The sequence below is a fragment of the Aythya marila genome (assembly GCF_965140915.1).
Source record: "Aythya marila genome assembly, chromosome: 2".
Classification (NCBI taxonomy): Eukaryota; Metazoa; Chordata; class Aves; order Anseriformes; family Anatidae; genus Aythya; species Aythya marila.
In genome coordinates this window covers 114,985,273-115,004,222 of record NC_139043.1, presented here as the reverse complement: position 1 = coordinate 115,004,222, position 18,950 = coordinate 114,985,273, and the positions used below count along the sequence as shown (strand labels likewise).

The 18,950-nt window shown below is 41.7% G+C and overlaps 1 protein-coding gene across 1 annotated transcript in view; it reads left to right on the top strand.

The window, feature by feature from the left end:
* TAF4B (TATA-box binding protein associated factor 4b) overlaps positions 1 to 18,950 on the top strand; it is a 70,074-nt gene that overhangs the window by 20,252 nt on the left and 30,872 nt on the right. Inside the window, exons 5-11 of the mRNA XM_082755451.1 lie at positions 5 to 127; positions 2,224 to 2,313; positions 4,954 to 5,526; positions 10,233 to 10,368; positions 10,910 to 11,015; positions 15,980 to 16,149; positions 18,809 to 18,939. Coding sequence (XP_082611577.1) covers positions 5 to 127; positions 2,224 to 2,313; positions 4,954 to 5,526; positions 10,233 to 10,368; positions 10,910 to 11,015; positions 15,980 to 16,149; positions 18,809 to 18,939 — 1,329 coding nt within the window. The remainder of the gene's footprint in view (positions 1 to 4; positions 128 to 2,223; positions 2,314 to 4,953; positions 5,527 to 10,232; positions 10,369 to 10,909; positions 11,016 to 15,979; positions 16,150 to 18,808; positions 18,940 to 18,950) is intronic.

Sequence of the window (18,950 nt, the reverse complement as noted above, 5' to 3'; positions counted from 1 at the left end):
CTAGGAAATGTTAGAGAATGTGAAGAAATGCAAGAATTTCCTTGCTACACTGATAAAATTGGCATCTAGTGGACCTCAAGCCCCTGAGATGGGGCAGAATGTGAAGAATCTGGTGCAAAATCTTTTGGTGAGACTTTTTTTTTTTTTAAAGCAGTGCCTGTCATTTGTATATTGTTTTTGACATTGCCTTGTAAACCTGTTCCTTTTCTTTCTGCTTTTTTCTTTTTAGCAGCTAAAGAGCTGGATTTATGGCAGAATACATCTGAGCCTCTTAAGTCTTACGTTATAACACTCATTTTAGCTGGATCCCATACTGTATTTTCTCCCTCACATTCCCATTTCATTTCATGCACACAGGTATCTGATGACAGGAGGCATTGATATGTTTTACATAGCTTTTGGGTCTGAGCTGCTTTTTCACGCTAGTGTAGTTTTGGGTCCTCAGTGGCAAGGGTTTTACTCTGGAGGTTGTAGTACAGTACTGAGTCCATTTCACTTCTTCACTCCCAAGTTGCACGTTGGTGGTGAAGCTCCAGTGAAGCAAGCGTGAAATTATCTGTCGTTAGACAACAGGATGGAGAAAATAATGTGGTGGCTTGCCAATGTCTCTTTCCTTGCCTTGTGGTGTACCTCAGCACAGCTGGGTTTTCTTGGTAATAGTTTCTTCTGCCACTCCTGGTCTTGGCATTTGACCACTGCTGCAGTTTTGTTCCACTTCAGCAGAAGGCTGTGTGCAGCTAGAGGGGGACAGCTTTGTGTTACTAAAGGAATATTTTGGTCTGGAAAAGCAAGGTGTGAAAGAAGGATCCTTTCAGGGAACAGATTGTTTTAAGATGCGGGCTTGCAAAAATACTTGATTCCCCTTCTTCTATTGCCTGTGTGTCCCTGCTGGACTATACACCATGCTTCCGTGGGAACATATGAGAATTAATCCTTCTTGTGCTTACAGTGCTTTTTTTAAAAGAACAGTAATTACCAGCCATTAATAAATTGTTTAACTGTGCATTTCTTTGCTTTTTTTACAGTATTTTTAAAATGCTGTTCTTCTGCCATTCAGTGTGTGTGTATGATGTAAATGCAAAATAAATTAATGTTTCATATGCATGAGGGAAACAAGTAAACACCAGCTGTGAAGCAAAGTGGTCCTTAAGGCTGCATTTCATGGAGTGGGTGTCAAGCACCTTATTTGCACTGAGATGTGGTGTACCAAATCATTGCCTTTGTGTCAGGGGGAACCTGTATCTGCAGCTCCCACTGAAAAGGAGAGCTGCCCAAAGTTCTCTTCTAAGAAATATCTGGTCCTTAAACCCCCTTCTCTCACCACGGAGCTCCTTGGAACAGCTGTCCTCAGGGGGGATAAGGTTGAAAGGCATAATTTTTCTGCTGATGGAGAGACTGGCACTAGGGTCCCTGTTCTTCATGTGTTTCTGTACCTCCCCGAAGAAGATAACCGCACGGTCTCACCTGGGAGGGTGAGAAGTGGCAGCAGTGTCTGGGGCTACCCACTCCTCAGCCCCACTGCTGTGGCACTGATGCAAGGGGGTCCCAGAAGGCTGCTGTGGCTTCCTAACCCTCTCGGGCCCCTGAAACAGGTGTTTGTGAAGGTTTTTGTTGAGCCCCACCAAGGAGACTGTGCTCTGTGAGCCAGAGGAGTGTTGCCCTGATGGCATGCAAAAGTGATGTTCTGATGTTTGGCTTCTCCCGCTTTAGAAAGAAGGCGTTAAGTATGCTGCTTTATTATGCTTTAGTGAGCATTAGACTGGAATTGTTTAACAAAAACAGCACTGAGTTGTCTTTTGTCTCCGATCTATTGAAATTTTGATCCTTATGCAGATAAACTACCTTTACGGCATAAAGTACTCTTGATGGATTTAAAATATTTCTGCATAAAAGAGATATTCAAAAGGATCAGTGTTACTTATAAATTTGTTTCTATCAGTTCACTTCAGTGAATGGGTGTTTGAACAGATATCCTTAAGTGTATTAACTGCCTGTAGTTGAACAAAGGAATTTAATTTTAAAATAGCGTATCTAAATTATAACATCATTCTATCCTAAAATGTGTTCTTTAAATATACAGGAGGAAAAAAGCATTTGAGAATACTGAAATTGAATAACACCGTGATAATGTAAACTTCCATGAATTGTTAATACACATATTGGGGGGAGGAAGGGAGATAGGTTCAGTTATAAATTACTGTTGTAATTATATTTCCCTCTTAGGAAGCAAAAATTGAACCAGAAGAATTTACAAAGAAGCTGTACATAGAGCTCAAGTCTTCTCCACAGCCGTATTTAGTTCCTTTTCTTAAGGTAAGTGTCTGATTGTGGATATATGGTATTTAATGGGGGGAAGGAGGACCAGAAAAGAGAGTTTTCAAGTAGTTGTTTGCTCAGATCAGTTGAGGAAATGGTGCTTAGCCTGACCCTGTCTGACTGCTGCTCTTGGAAGGATGGAGAGACTTTTGTGAGGGATTTCAGAGGAGTTAACTTCAGTTGTATTCTCATGTTGGAGCATAATTACTCTCCAGTAACTACTGGAGACAAGTCTTTTGGAAGCTGGTACATCTACCGTAGAGCAGCTACGCGAAGATGACCTTTTACTTCCTTAGCAAAACTGTAGCTGGTTTGAATTCTAATACAGAAGAGTGACAATAGAGGCTGTGCCCAGCTTATGCAGTACTTGACCTTAAAGAATTTGCATAATGCTCATATTCACTCATCTGCTGGCTTCTGTTTAAAGGGAGGCAGGGTTAAAAACCACCCCTTTCCCCAGAAAATGTCCCACGGGACTCCTGCCACTTAAGAAGAGTAACCCGGGATAACTCCACGCTGTTCAAGCAAGTAATCATGAAAATAAGAAAGTGCTGTCTTTAATTTTTTCTTGAAAGCATGTTGTAGAATAGAATTTATTGGCAGTCAAAATAAAAATGAACATCTTTGTCATATAGCGACCGCCAAATCCCAGTGCAAACTTGGAAAACTTGGCTGTATTTGCTTAACTGCAATGCACACAGCGTTGTTAGACCTGATAGATCTGTACTTTCCTCTGACATTCATTAAAGGCACAGCAGAGAATCAAGGAAGAATGGTTACGTGGTAAAGCTGTGATAGAGGTTTTCCGGGCGTTTGCCCTCTTTCTTTGTATTTGACAGTCCACGTAACAATACATCTGATAATGCTGCTATTGCTTTAGATAGCTGGTGCTAATCCCTTCAAGTATGGGATGAATATTTCTGTTACAGTGACAGCCTTTAAATGCTTTGCTAGTAAGTTTGTCAGGAGACTAGGGTCTTCTCTGCAGGGCTTGAGATGTCAGTATTTGTTACATTTTCGAAAATGTAATTCCTGGTGTTTTTTAAAAGCCCCTGGGAAAAAAAAAAAAGTAAAAAATAATAAAATAAAACCAATCTGCACTATTACAGCCTATTGCAGTTCAGAGTTTTCATGTTACTTCCTAGAGCAGTCCGTGCAACAACCGCAGCATGGGGAGCTCTGTTACTTGTGGACGGTTTCATCCTGGCTGCAGGGTGACCAGGCTGTGCACGCAGGGTCAGCACAATGGGCAGAGCTTGTCTTCGAGCTCTGCTAGCTGCCAGGACAAGTTTGGCTTCAGAAGTTGTGAAAGTGCTCTACCTGGGTTCCTAAGTTGTCCCCCAACACGGAGAATTGGTAGGTTTGGTGCAAAGACCCTGAAGCAGCAATACATTTCTAGCTAGTAAAGTGGAGTTTTAGGGAGGATTCTCGGTGGAGTTGGCTCTTATCTCTTGCGCTTCAGGTTTTTGACAGAGCTGTTGCATGTTTTTGGTTTTGCCTGTTCCAATAACTTGGAAAAAAACACATTCTAAAAAAACAACAGAAAAATTGGAAAAAAAAACCACACTGTAAAGCCAACTTTATTTTCAAATCTGCTGGATGCTTTTGGTGAATAAACTGCATCAAGAGCATGAGGAAAGCTAAGCAGCCTTTTGAAAGAAAGGGAAGGTAACATTAAAGATAGAAGTGCCATGGCAAGTCCAGATGTACAAACGATTTGTTCACTCGATATATTAGCAAGTGAGATAACGTGTTCCTTTTCATATGAAGCCCAGAGCAACAGCACTATGCTGGAGGCTCTTACAGACTTCAAAAACTGTCAGGGGAAAAAAGTTTTGTGAGAATATACTGGTAGCTGCAGAAATGATTTCCCCTGGTTCTGAGCCATAACAGATTGCAAATAGTCAAGGAGAAAATCTGTAGAGGGCTTGAAGATTATTCTGTCCATTAACCTTCTCAAACATAGCTGTACTAAAAATGAGATGTTGCCAGATACTTTTACTAATGTTCTTCTGTTGCAGGGAACTTCTCCGGCTTAAGCTGTGCTGCTGCAGCGATTCAGACATTAGTAAAGTGGTATCCCCCCCTAGTGTAGGTACAGCTGTATTGGTGTACAAGTGCATGCATCTTCAGAGCTTGTTTCTGATTTTATTGGATAATTTGTAGTTCTCTGTTGGAGGAGCTCAATGGAATAAACACAGCTGTTATGAGAGAGCAGTTTTGTCGGCAAAACAAAAAAAAAAATTGAGATAGTAGCATAGTTAAGCTGGTCTTGCTCTGGTGCATAAGTTCCACGTTGAAACAATCTAAATGAAAGAACAAATTTTGGGGTAAATTTCCCTACAGATGGGGTTTGCTCCAGGGAGGGAAGACACAGTGACCGTCGATCTTTGCTCAACCTGTGTTGGTGATTCGTAACTTAAACCTTCATCAGTTTAAGAGCACTTGTATTTGTGCTACCTGAATTGTCGCAGAACTTCTTGTCTGGAATGACCAGCTTATTGCCTCATGGAAAAAAAAAAAAGAATTAAAAGCTGAGGAAGAAGGTTCAGTTGCTAATGTAAGATCTGGTATTGTGGGAGACTGTTCTGGTGCTACAGCCACTTTTTCTTCTTGTTTTTTCTTCTTGTCTTCTAGAAAAGCATGCTTGCCTTACGGCAGCTGATGCCAAATGCCCAAAGCTTTATCCAGCAGTGTATGCAGCAGCCAGCCCCAACCCAAGAAGCTGTTTCAACTTGTACCTCTGCACCAACTCCGGCAGCGGTGGCAGCCTCAGCTGTAGCAACAAATTCTCTTCCAGTTATAAAACCAGTCCCTGCCTCTGCAACTGTCGCAGCCTCTCCAGTCACAAAACCAGTCCTTCCCAGTGCCCCGGTGACAGCCTCTCTGCAGACTGTGAAGCCTGTTCCTGCCTCTGCAGTGGTGACAGCCTCTCTCCGTCCTGCAGCGTCAGTCCTCACCACGACGACAGTGACATCGGGGCTGACTGCTATCCAAACTGTGAAGCCGGTCTTCACCTCTGCTGTAGCAACGTCCTCTCTGCAGCCTGTAAAGCCAGTGCTCGTCTCCGCGGTGGCGTCCTCAGCAGCAACCCCTCTCCAGCCTTTGAAACCAGTCATCGGCACCCCCATCAGTATTAAAATCTCCCAGCCAAACTCCATCGTCGCGCAGTCGGCAGGCGCTCAGCAGGTGGTAAAAGTGAAACAGTTGGTAAGATGAATTTCTCTCCTTCTCTGGAACTGGGCTTCTTTTGCTTTGACTCTTAACATTTTGTCAGGGTGATACCAATTTGCATCTTAGGTGTGTTTTTGTCGTATGAAGCTCCCTGTCATGAGTTAACCAGTTACATTAAGCTAGGTCTCTTGCAAGATGAGCTGACCACCATTCAACCAGCCTGAACACCCAGATAGAGACAGAAGGGAACGTGTGTGGACTCCTGGTGCATGTGCAGCTGGGCTCAGTTGGTATGTGAAGGAAAAGGCAGGAAATGCCTGTGTCAGAAACAAATTGATGATGGGATGCTTACGTTAATTACTGTTAGATGCCCTGTGAGGGCTGTGCCTCAGCTGGCCCCCAGGGGTTCCAGTTTCCTTACCTTCATAGATCCTGCACTGGATGCTTTGCAGGAATAGGTAGTGTGATGATCTGTATTGATACGCTAACTGGAATGTATTAACAAGCTTGAGGAGAGCTCAGACCTCCAGATTTACTAAGACCTGTTAATTATGAAGTCATCAAAAAGTCAATTTTTTCTATCAGGCCTCATTAGCTAACAGATTTCAGAAGGAATAAATGCTGTATTAAAACAATACGCTCAGAAGCAACGCGTTAACGTTCTTCTCTTGGCACAGGTTAATTTCTCACTGATGCTAGTGTTAAATGCCAGCAAGCTGTGGATCACCAGCATACCCAGCAGAGCACCACTGTAAAATAAGTTAGGTTTGGTTTATGGGTGTTTGAGGTACTGAGCAGTGTGCTGTGTCTACTGCATGTAGTGCTCTCAGGACTATCAGGAGAGCTATCTCCTTTGGCAGATGATTCTTCTTGAATAGGACTTCCTTGTAAAGATTTGTTCCTTCCAACAAAGGGAAAATGTGAGACTTCCTCTGAAGCTAGACTTACTTTCCACAGCTATTGTATTGTGTGTATTTCCATTAGTAGTTTATTTGTATACTTGATTTAACAGTATTCAGACCAACCAGTGTTCCACATTTTTCCTTTTTTTTTTTTTTTTTTTCAAAGCACATAAGGTGGATGTAGTACAAGAATGTCTTCTAAGTGAAGAGCTTATTCTGCCAGCTTTTCACCTTTTCAGACTTTTTTAAAACAAAGAAAGCACCGAACTATATGGGGAGATTTCTTTTTATGAGTGGGTTTGTTGTTGTATTTTGGTTTGTTTTTTTAAACAACTGCTGTTGCGTATGTACTAAAACTTTGGTAGTAGTTGCTACAGCCAAATTGGAAAAAGAGTTGCTACCCTTGTTGCCTTCAAGGACTGTATCTGAATTTCTAGCCAGAAGAAAATGAGGGCTGCTTAGGTTGTACAAGAGCTGGAGAGAGGTTTGTTGGCTCCACAGCAAGCCTTGTAATCCAGGGGAAAGACTGACCATCTGTACAAATAGATGAGGAAGCTTAACTCTATGCTGTGGAGTCAAGATGCTTCTTGAATAGCATTTTGGTGAGCTCAAGAAGTGACTTCTGCCTCCTCCAGTACGGCAGCGTGGCAGCCCAATGCTTTTCTTTACTGTGTGTTACAAACATTGACCTGCATACAAAGCATGTTTTATCCTCATTTGGGTGGATCCCAGGCGTAGTGATTATAATTCTTGCTCTTCAGAGCTGCTGTTTAATTTTGGTCTTGGATGTAGTCACGGGACGGAGCTGACCACTGGCAGCTCAGCCATATCAGGAGCTCGGTGTTTGTTCAGGCAGCCTGTTAGCAAGTTGGTAGGAGAGGCTGCATCTTCTAGGGCTTCCCCCATGACTTTCCTTTTAAAAGCACAGAGGGCCTGTCCGCTCCCACACGGAAACAAAGCAGGACCTCACCTCCCTAAATAGGAGGGTGCTGCTGCCAGCTGAAAGGAAGCACACGCCAGCTGTGCAAATCTGTCCATACAGTGCTGCTAGCAATTTTTTTTCCCTTTCCAGCCCTCGGGGTTGTCTGATGCCACACGCTCCCTCTGCATGCCCGTTCCTAATTTGTCTCTTGTGCTTGAGGAGTGGAAAGGAAGCATCTTCTGTGCTTTCATGTGCTAGCTCCATCCGTGATGCTTAAGAATGCAACACTGCAGCGGTCTTGGATGAAAAATGTGATGGGAGAGATGCTGCATGTGACCCATTTCTTTTCGTGACACGGTTATTGGGATTCTGGGTCTGTGTGGTGGGCACTGAGGGGTCTGTTTTGGGTTGTGAGCATTGCTCATGGCTTCCCTGGCAGCTGCACGTTCTGCAGGGTGCCCCCCCCCCCCCGTGATTTTATTAACACAGACTCCTTTAAGGGCATTGACTTCCAAAGAAGTTTCACCTTAGAAATAAAGCATGTCTTGCCATAGTAAAGCATAATAAAATTAAAAATTATATTACTAGCCCCTGTCTCTGATGGTGATAATGCTGCTACGAAACTAGAGCTTTGCTAAGCATGAAGACCATGAGGAAAAAGCCTGCGTTTTGTCCTGGGTGCATGCTTTTGCTCCCAGGGCTTCCTTCATAAAGCGGTATCGCTTCTGGTGCACGCTGATACTTTAACACCTCGCAGCTGATCTCCGAGCTTTGCTTTATGAAGGTACAACACATTCGTGCTATTCAACGCCTCCACCAGGCAGCTGCCTTTCATGCTGTCAGCTGGACGTTGCACTGCGCTCTTTTTGCTCAAGTGTTGCTGCTTTTTATGCTGATGTCTTTATGAACTTACTCAAGGGGGTTGAAGCAACAGTCCCTCTTCTTTCTTCTTCAGGTTAGCAGCAAGAAGTAATAGAAACTAGTGCTCATAGATACTGTTTTTGTAATACTTTTTGGGGGCATTAGGTCCCTGTTGAAATTGCTAGCACCATGCCCTTTGCCAGTACCAGGGATGTCCAGCTTTTGTAAGTCTAGCAGCTAGAATGGCAAAGAGAAAATCAGCTTTACTGCCAGCCCTTCCTTTCTGCTCCTGGTTGATCTAGTGTCCTCCGTGACTTGACGTATTTCCCAGCCTCCACCTAGGCTATTGACTTTACATTGCCTATCTCTTGTTCTTTTGTCTGCCACTCAGTGCTCTCCAATGCTTACGTTTCCTCCTGTGCTGTTTCAGTTTTTTGTATGCTGAAGATGAAGCCTCATTCTCACTGGCAGTAGGGAGGATCTCTAGGTGCATGCCAGCATGGATGCTGGCAGATCCTGTGAGTAGTTTGTCCAAGCTGCTTGGTGGTTCAGTACTTACCCGAACGTACAAACTGTGCTCCCCACGTTGTTCATGGACTTCCAGCCTGTGGAAGCTGGATCTTTCAGAAAGATCAAGTTGTGTCTTTGGTTAAAACCCCAGTAGAAGCAAATGTTAGTGCCTGTACTCGTTTGTGATGAAGTGCTGTATGTGTGAGACCTGACCCTGTCCCCTATCAGTGCCTGTATTCCTGTGGTTCTTCCATCTGCCTGCAAACTCGGAGAGATGGATCTTGTGTGTGCTTGTTTTTCTTCCCTTCAAGAGTTGTCTGTTCTTTGTCTGGTTTTCGAACACCACCTTCAGCTCGGCTGTTCTGCATTACCACCGCGATGCCAAGCCATCATGCTGTGAGCAGTAATAACTGGGGTGCGTATTCTGACTTCCTGAAGTTAGACTAAAAGACTTTAGAGAAGAAGTTTCCTCAACCATTTAAACTCATTGTATTGGCTTTTTTTGCCCCTAACCAGCTGGGATTCAATCTGGAGATGTTGATAAATTTTGTGCGTTTGGTAAAAAGTCTTTTGACTCCTTGTAATCAAGAATTTTGCAAAGGATGTATCAGAAGCTGCAGTCCACATTCTGCTTTTCCAAGGAGGCTTAGAGCATGAAGCTTTTGGGAATACTGCATTTTTATTCCTTCCATGCATTTTAATGGCTGCTCCTGAAGAGGAAGAATCAGTACTTATAGGCTGTGCCTATAGGTCTGTTGTGATGACACCCTGCTGGCTGGTGTTGTTTCTCTCAACAACCTCTTTAAACAAAACTATCGACCCTCTTCCTTTTCACCCTTCAGCAGTGTACCACTTTTTGTGTAGAGGCTCTACGCAGTGTAGGTGCTGCTGGTTAGCACTTGGTGTGCCCTCCGACTGACTGGTATGCTCAGTGTACTGTTGTTTAGCACTTTGAAGCTCAGCATCTCAATTTACGATTGACCTTGCAGCTCCACGAATGCATTAGGAACTTCGTAGGGTGGATTCCTCATGACAGGAAAAGAATTTATTGCAAGACTTTTAGCTGTGTCTTTTTTTTATTATTATTTTATTTTTCTTTAAACTAGATGTATGTGATACCTACCCTTTTGAACTCGTTGGCAGGCAGACACAATATTCAATTGGCAGTCTGTTAAACGAGGCCTAGAGAGGAAAGTCTCTTAGTGTAACAGATCGTGTGGTATTCAGTGAAAATTTTCTGGTATAGCTATAAATAGAGAGTAGGGGTGAAATGTCTCTTAAAGCTTGCTGAATGAGCTGGAGCTTTAAGCTCACCACCAGTTGCTAAGATTTTGTTTCTCGTCACTAAAGTCAAAAGCAGTGATGGTTGATTTTTTTTTTTTTTTTTTTTTTTTTTTTTTTTTTTGAGCATGCTGTTTGTTATAAACTGAAAGCTAGACATGCATGCCTGCCCTGCAGCACTTCTGGCTGAATGAACATGTTGATACTATTTACTTCTCTGTATATTTAGCTCTTCTCACTCTTGATATTGGATATTCCACTTGCAGGTAGTCCAACAACCGTCAGGAGCCATTGTAAAGCAAGTATCCACACTCCCACAGCCCTCAACGCTGACTCTCCAGACATCTGCTGAGAAGAGGATGCCGCTGAATACGCTTGTTCAAACCAACAAATTTCCTGCAGGTATGGTGGTACCTTTCTTATGGAGGTGCAGAAATAAGTACAGGCTCTTGGTAGATTGTAGGAACGTGGCTGTCTGTCGAGAGAAACATTTCTGTGTTAATTTTACTTAGATTGTGATTTACTGGTGTACAGATGAGTAGCTCAGCGCCATGTCTGCCTCCATTGCCTGTTAAGAACATGTCGCTCCTTAGTATTGTTTCTTTTTAAAATACTGTGGTATTTTAATGTACTATTGCTCCTTGCAATAAACTTTCTTTGAACTGTCGTGCTTTTGAGCATCACTTCATCAGACTTTACTTTTTCCTTCAAAAGCCAGTTCTCAATAAAGCCTTCTGCTGATCAGCACAGAGGGTGTTGGAGAGTGTAGGAGTTTGGGCTATACAGAACATGTAGAACGTAGTACTCTAGAGTGTCTGGTTTTCAAATGGACCTAATTAGTTGTTACTGAGTCTGCAGTAGCCTTTGTTAGACGTATGAACTGATTAAACAGTTGCCTGAGCATTTTGCGTTCCATTATGGCGTGCTCTTTGTTTTGTTCTAGGTTCCATCCTGAAACAAGTTACCCTGCCAGGAAATAAAATTCTGTCGCTTCAAGCATCTCCTGTTCAGAAAACTAAAATAAAGGAGAATGGAACAACATCCTTCAGGTAAAAATGAACAATATAGTTTACTGTTGGAAGGAACAAAAGAAACAGACAGCACATGTAGAGGTGGGAACAGAGCCCAGATGAAAGCAGCTTTCTCTAGAGACTTACAATTGATGTATAATATGAATTGGCAAGGGGGACCTAAAAACTATGACCTCATAGCAGATCTTAATTACTCTTATTATAGGAAAACTGTCCTGATGAGTTAGGGTTTTCATCATGTGATTTTACACAAATGTAATTCCACAAACAGTGTGCATCGGTATGTATCAGTTCCTCACTTGTGGAGGAGGCATATTGATCTTGATCCTGTGAATACTATTAACTAATATAAAGTTACCTTGTATTAAAAGCTTTCCACAGGATTGAATCAGATACAACTTCTGCTTTTAACAGACAGCCAGATAGCATTGAGCTGTAATTTGGGCTGGCTAGTAACCTGTTTAAAGCTGTGTGCTGTATTACAATATCTTTATTAGTTCTTTGTACAAGCTCATTTCTGTATGTAGAGGTGAAAGTCTTTGACTACATCTCTAATTATGGCTTCTGGCATATTCTCTAGACCTTCAGATTAGAAGAACACTGAAAGCTTTTAGTTCTGATAACTGATTCACTTTCCAAAAGGAGAAACGATTTTTGTAGCTCTAAAATCTAATGTTAGGACAGAAGTGCAAACTGTTGTGAGTATGCGTTACTGGTCTTAAGACCTTAAGGCAGACTTGAAGTTAGTCTTGCAGGGATAAAAGCAGTTATTATACCTGTTTCTTGTTGACCAATTGACTTGTCTCTTGAAAGCTGCAGCTTGGTGTGCACAGACACAGACACCTGTTGTTATTTATAGTAACATACAGTTCATACAAAATACTTAAAGCATTGGTAGTCAGAAATTGAAAGAAAAAGATGTTAAAGCAATTGCTCTGTTTAGCTCCCTCAAGCTCTTATGAAATAAACTTCAGAATATAAGTTGGGATGTAATTTTGTGTAGTGATGTTTGGGGAAAAAAACAACACATCCCTCAAAAACAAAACAAAACAAAAACAACAAAAAAAAAAACACAAACCAAGCTTTACTTTACAAATATCATCATTAAAAAAAATAAAAAATAACAAAAACCTCGCTAGAAACAAGATTTTTCTGTGCTCTTCCGATCAGAATGTATCAACTGTCTTGGATTAAAAAGTTTGAATTAAGCTTATTTCTTCAATTTACCAAGTTTGTAGGGAGTTATTTAGGAAAAACTCTGCTTCTCCAGTATGAACCAAAATAGATTTCTCTTCCTACTTTTGGACTAGGAATTTTGAAGTCTCTCAAGTCCATGATAATTCAGATGTGAAATCTCTAGCTTACCTAACGTTTTTCTATAAGTCTCTAGTCTCTGAAGAACTTCTCTTTGTATACATCCCTGATGCTTCCACAGCCCAGTGTGACCAAAGAGGTCTAGCTCCACGTAGTGTTGTTCTGGCCTGGGCAATAGACATTCCCCAGTAAACTGTGAAGTGTTTTGCTTTCTTCTATCCCAACTTTTAATATTCTCATCACAGCTATTCTTTGTGACCCATGATCCATCAACTAGCTGATCATGTATGAGGCAGAGAACACCATGGCTCCCTTTCAGGTTTTGTGATGGGATTTGTTATGGGCAGAGAGCATGTCTTCATACCTGATGTGATTTTGTGTCCGTGTACAACTGTGGCCTCTCACTGCAGTGTAATGTCAATCCTGAATCCCTTTGCCATTGTGTGCCTAATTTAGGTTAGGATTTGAGAGTATAATACTTGCCAAACTCTACTTAATAAGCTGCAATTTGATCTTGTTTTTGCTCTTTAATGTTTTGTGTTGTTGTTGCTAGAGAAAGGGATGGAGGGGGGGAAAGATGATTTTCTTGTTCCAGTGAAAAGGAATCCTCCCAAAAATGGGAAGGTAACATAAGTTTGTGCATTGCTGGCACTTGGTTGTCCTATGGCATGCATTGTAAAGGGCGGTCTGCTGTAAAAGCATCGAGAGTTTTTATAAATGGCTTTACATACCTAAAAGTAAAGTGTATGCCAGAGCACCCTGGAAAAAATAAGACACATATTTGCATCTTAGAACACTTACGTATAATACTTAATACTTTTATTTTCAAAAGTGCATTTAGTCTGGGAGGTGCCAGAAATCACAACTACTGGGCAAGCCAGGAGTGAGGCAGCGGTGGAGAACATCTGGGCAGCTGTGCCTCCTGCCCTGTGGTGCTTGGGAGCAGAGCTCTGGTGGCTCTTGCTCTGCTGGAATTGTTCTGTCCCGTGTCATTGTTTGTGACAATGCACAGAGTTTTGGGTTAAGGATACCTATGTAGTTTTATCATTTCTACAATTAAAACGTATTAAATAGATGGGTTGAGAAGAAAACATGTGCATTGTTCCAACACCAGAGGGTGCCACAGACTCGCTTTTCAGCCACTACAACCAAATTCGTAGATGCGAGGTGCGTCTGCATTGCTTGAGCTGCTTTTTCCAGTTGAATATTCAATTTGCATGTCAAATCTGACTCTGTACAGGGTAGCATAGAGAACTGTGTGCTGTTTTCCCCTTTGTACTGACAACTTCAATTGCTGGAGGCTTGTAACAGCTAGGAGAGTGTTTCTTGTTGGTTTCTGGGTGTGATAGGAATGTGCAAAAAGTATTAATGGATGTAGTGCAGAAGAGGGACTTCGTGGAGAGTTTGAAAATGAAAGCCCGTCAGTATCCAGCCAAAATACAGGGAATATTTTTAATCTATCACTTTAATAGAATGATTTTAATAACTTACTCTAAATATGTAATGTGATACTTACAATGATTGAGGTTTGTTCAAATAGCATGGACAAAATAATAGTAAAGAGTGCAAACTTCACAGGTCCTTTGAAAGTTATGTTAATCTGTAGTAAGCACTACCATTAAGAACATTTAGGGGTAGGTTCTTTGGGTTAAATAAAATAAGTGCAGCAGTGTTTACCGTTGTGCAAATTAATCTGTCATAAAGGCTAGTGACTTGGTGACTTAATGCAATCTTATGTCCAGCAGTGAAGAAGTTGGAATTGGTCTTCAAAACCAGTACAGGCAAAAACGTGCTTACCTGTAAGTTCTTATGTGTGCACTCACAAGAGAGACTGTGGTTGGAAAGATAAAAGAAAATAGTCACTCGATAAAGGATAAATGTAGAGAACTGAAGCTGATAGAGTACGACTGTACTCTTGGAATAGTTGAATTGCTAGTTTTGAAGGGTTAAATGGTGGGAAAATCTTCTGACAGTGGTGACTTTAAGTTGTAAGGGTGATCATACAGCTGTTCTGACAATGCTGGGACTTAGTGCTTTCCTTAAAGTGATAAATCTGGGGCACAAGCACAGTCAGGAAGCTATGTCTAGTTAGACGTAATGAACGAAGCCAGTTTGAGAATCCGTTGGGTCTCCTTTTCCCCTAAACAAATTATATAGAAGCTGCCTGCTATGAGAGTACACAAATGAAAGGCAGGAGGGGTAGGGAACACCTGGCTTCCTTTCCTAGCCAGACTCCTGTTCAGAATGTTATGGGAGAAGTCTTTACACCAAGGAAACCTACTGAAGTCTGAAGGAGAAAATCCATTTATAGCTTAAAGGAAAAACACACACACACACACAAAGACACAGTGCTTTCTTGTGCCTTTTGAGCATCTCTCAAGCCCAAGCCATCTTCTGATAACTTTAGCTTCTTAATGCCAGTCAGGAAACAGCCTCCAAGAGATCCCATTTAACCTGAGAATGGGAAGTTTCTGACCTGCCCCTTGTTCAAGAGTTACTTAGGCCATACAGTGACTTCTGTAGTTGAACCTTGCCAGAGAGCACATTTCCAAATACTTTTTTTTTTTATTCCAGATCAAAATACTTTCAGATTGAGTGCTTCCACTTGTCTGTACTAATACTGCAGACCTCTATTATGGATCGGTCCTAAACCCTTGAGGCCAACATTAGGACCTTTGTCACTTCATGAAGCAAAAAGGCTTTCTCTTGGTGATCTAAGCTTTTCTGAAAATAACTGTTTCATTGTAAAATTCCTCCAAAAACTTCCCATACAAGATTTATTAAGTATTCTAACAAAATTTGCTTAACACGAGCTTTGCAATGGTGGTAGCTGGCTGTTACTGCTAGTACAAGCTATGCCAGACTTGGATTTTTATTTTGAGCATGTAGTCCAAAGCTGCTGCAACAGAATCCAGGTAACGAAGGAATGTTGAGAATTAGACCTCTGCTGCTGTTCTGCAGAAGCACAGCATCTTCCCTGCTCTGTGCAGAAGTATTGTACAACACAACCAATTCAAAGAGCAAGGTCTGGGTTGGTTGTAGTGTACAGACAAGAAGTGTTTGTTGTATTTTTAAGGGAACTCACCGACAGAATAGTTAACCACGTTTCTGTTAATATGCTTCTGTGATAAGCTTCAGTTGATAGGATAGGCATTGTTAGAAAATGGAGTTGTTCATAGTTTCATGAGGCGATATTCAACTTTGTTCTACACTTGGTGCTGCCCAGTGAATTGGATTTCTAGAACAGCTCTCAGTTTACTTGTGACATTAACTTTGTGACTCCAGCAGTAACTTTGACTTTGCTTTCTGAATACTATTGCTGATAAATTCCACTGCTAGAAGATCAGTGGTGGAGGGGAAGCTTGTGGGGCTTTTTAACCCAGGTTTACCTCAGCTTGTTGTTTCCAAGATTGTTCAAAATTTGACTTTCTTCTACATAACTTTCGTACCTAGCAACTGAGGCATTGATCAAGCTAATGTTTGAGCTACTTGAGAGAATTGTGAAAGCTTTATAGGAGTCTTCTTTCCCTGTCCACTCCCATACCAAAAATGTATTGTGTAGAGAGCCTCCAAAATATGTGAACATGGCTGTTTGTTGATAGAAGAGGTTTTGTCTTTGTATGCATTCTGAATGAAACATAAAACATTCTTGTTTTTCTCTTTGGTAGAGATGAAGATGACATAAATGATGTGACTTCTATGGCTGGGGTCAACCTGAGTGAGGAGAGCGAGTGCATTCTGGCAACAAATTCTGAACTGATTGGTACAGTGATCCGCTCTTGTGCAGATGAACCTTTTCTCTCTTCAGAAGCACTTCAGAAGAAGATCTTGAACATTGGTGAGAACAAAGCACGTGTAACTAACGTGTGTGTGGAGATAATGTTGTATTCTTGCATCCTTTATCAGCCAACCTCTGATCTTTGAAGAAGGAGCTGGAACTCCAAGATCCGCTATCTCCATTCAAATTTCTACCAAACTATACGGAGTTTTTACTTCCCCTCTAATCAAGAAATACACTTTTTTTTTTTTTTTTTTTTTTTTTTTACATGGAAGTAGTCTGAAGCCCAATAGAGGAAAAAGAAGCTGGTGCCACTTCTACATGTAAGAATTCGATGAAGTGAGCAACTTGACTACTTTTACATTTACTGGAATACACAAAAAAATAAGAGATGTTAATTTCAAACACTAAAGTGTGCTTTTCTGTTCCCGCAGCTCCTGATTGGATATATTAAATTCGCTTTTTTAACAGCTTTTGCATTCCGCAGCCTTTTTGGGTATATGTACTCTCTTGCCCAATGTTGCACATCCTGCACATGTGGCTAGAAAGAAATTTCATACTGCCAATATGCACAGGGCAGACTTCTGTTAATGACTCCCTCTGCGGAAGAATCTTTCATTGATTTTATACAAAAGAGATGTTAAAGGTATCTGTCTGTATCAGTGAATACTACTGTGGGATGAGTGTTGAATGCCTGAGCCTAAAATGTAATAGGAAGGTGTTGTTTTTTTTTTTTTTTTTGTATAGGTTGCTTCAGCCATTAGTTTCTGAGCAAAACTGTAACCCTTGCTTGGCAAGGTGTGTTATGTCTGAGCAGGGAGTGTGCACTGGTGCAGCATCACGTTGCCATCTCCTGCAAGCTGGATGGATGTTGCTCAATCCTTTGCTCATGTTCACTGCTTGGTACAGTGTCACACTGCAACAGTGGGCTCACAGCTGAGCATTCAAGAAAGTTCATGTGTGCAGCCCTAATTCTGTTGCAGTGGTCTAATCACACAATCACAAAGCCCTCCTGTTTCTACCTGCAGCTTGTTCCTAGTCCAAGGAAAGCAGCTAGCTTGTGAGGAGTATGTAACCTGCTCCCTCTGTACACCCCACGCTAGTTAGCCTGGTTGATGTGCCATCTGGGCTGCACAGGGCATGGTTCAGTGGGGTCGGTGCCCCCTCACCAGTTGAAAGGGGAAAAAGACATCTTGGACCTGAAGCTTTTTTCAAAGTTTGATGGATGGTTAACCAGTCATCTATGGGAGGCAGGTATAAGGAAATAATGGATCTCTTAAAAAGTGGAAGGAGAAAGTACTTCTAGAATAACTGTTTTGTGGTGTTTGGACAGTTTATTTAAAGATAGGAAATACAGGCAGAGCTCTTTGAAGGCTTGCATGGTAGCTGTTCCACATTTATGACATGAACTATTATTATTGAAAGAATGTTTTGATAGCAAGGAAACGAATGCTGTCTGGGAGTGCACCAATTTAGAAAACAAATGCTTCTGGTCTTGAATGGAGAGCCCTCTTCTGTTCAGGAATTGCATGTGGAAGGGTGGTCTTGAGGTTTGGGGAGGCTTAATTTTGCTTTTAAGTTGATGTTTCAGGTATCCTGATTGTCTAGTGGTGAATTACAGAGGAAGCGTTGAAAGGTGCTTGAGCAAAATGCGCTTTGCATTCAGCTAAAGTGCAGCCTAATATTTACCAGCCGAGATCAAACAGTGAGAACGTTTTGATTTTATCTGGAAAAACATTGTAGATTTTCCCTGTCTGGTGAGATTGCTGTGCCAACTAAAAATGTGTAATAAAGGCAAATGAAATAGGTGATTAGTTTTTTACAGTGTGCTGTTTATCCATTCTGAACACTTCACTGGGCAATAAATATCAAAATGGATTTTGAATGCACGCTATGTACTGCATCATAAAGTCTTACAGCCACTGTAAATGCAGTGAGGGGCAAGGAAAAGAGCTTTTGATGGGTGCTACTTATAAAGTGGGTGAAACAGCCTCCTGCCTTGCCCATAAGGGAGAAGTCAGCACTGTCCAGGTGTCCTGGTGGAGCCACGTTGAGTGACCGACCACGTCAAGCACAGGAGCACTTCTCCATCAGCAGTCTGCAGGAAGGTTGCAGAGTGGCAGCCAGGGAATGGGTTGGAGGCGATGGCATGATGACCCCGATGAGATCAGATCCCTTATTTTCCAAGTTGCCAGCTTGGGTCAGTCTGCCATGTGCCGCTTGGTCGAGGTAGGCGAGAGGAGGGCTGAGTCTTGCACGCCCAGAGAGCGCTGCGAAAAATATCCCTATTCATTGAATAAATGTCATGAGTTGTTAACAAGCACGGTGTCAAGCAGGGCAAAATGTAATTCTCTATTTTTTTTAATTACTGAAATTAACAGAATATGGCACTAATTTCTACAGCTACCACTTCTCCCCATCCCCGAACATGAAGCTTGATTTGTGTTCTTATTAACTTTGTCCTATAAATGACCTTGCAAGGAGAGTGATTCTAGAGGCTAAGTGAAACAATGTCTATATTTTCTGAAGCTCCAGGCTAAGTTTTATTAATGTAATGTCTAAGATCTTTGAAGTTGTGACTTTACCAGGAAAATCATAATCTCCAAACCTTTATTCATAATGGGTATGACTTCCAGGGGGAACAGAATACCTGCTGTGCTAATTATTTCAATTATCAGCTACTACTAAAACACGTAATGGATTTTCTCTGCTTCCACAGGTAAAAGGCATGACATTATGGAACTTAACTCTGATGTTGTGAACTTGATCTCCCATGCTACACAGGAGAGATTACGAGGGCTCCTAGAAAAACTAACTGTAATTGCTCAGCACAGAGTATCAACCCACAAGGTAAAAGGAAA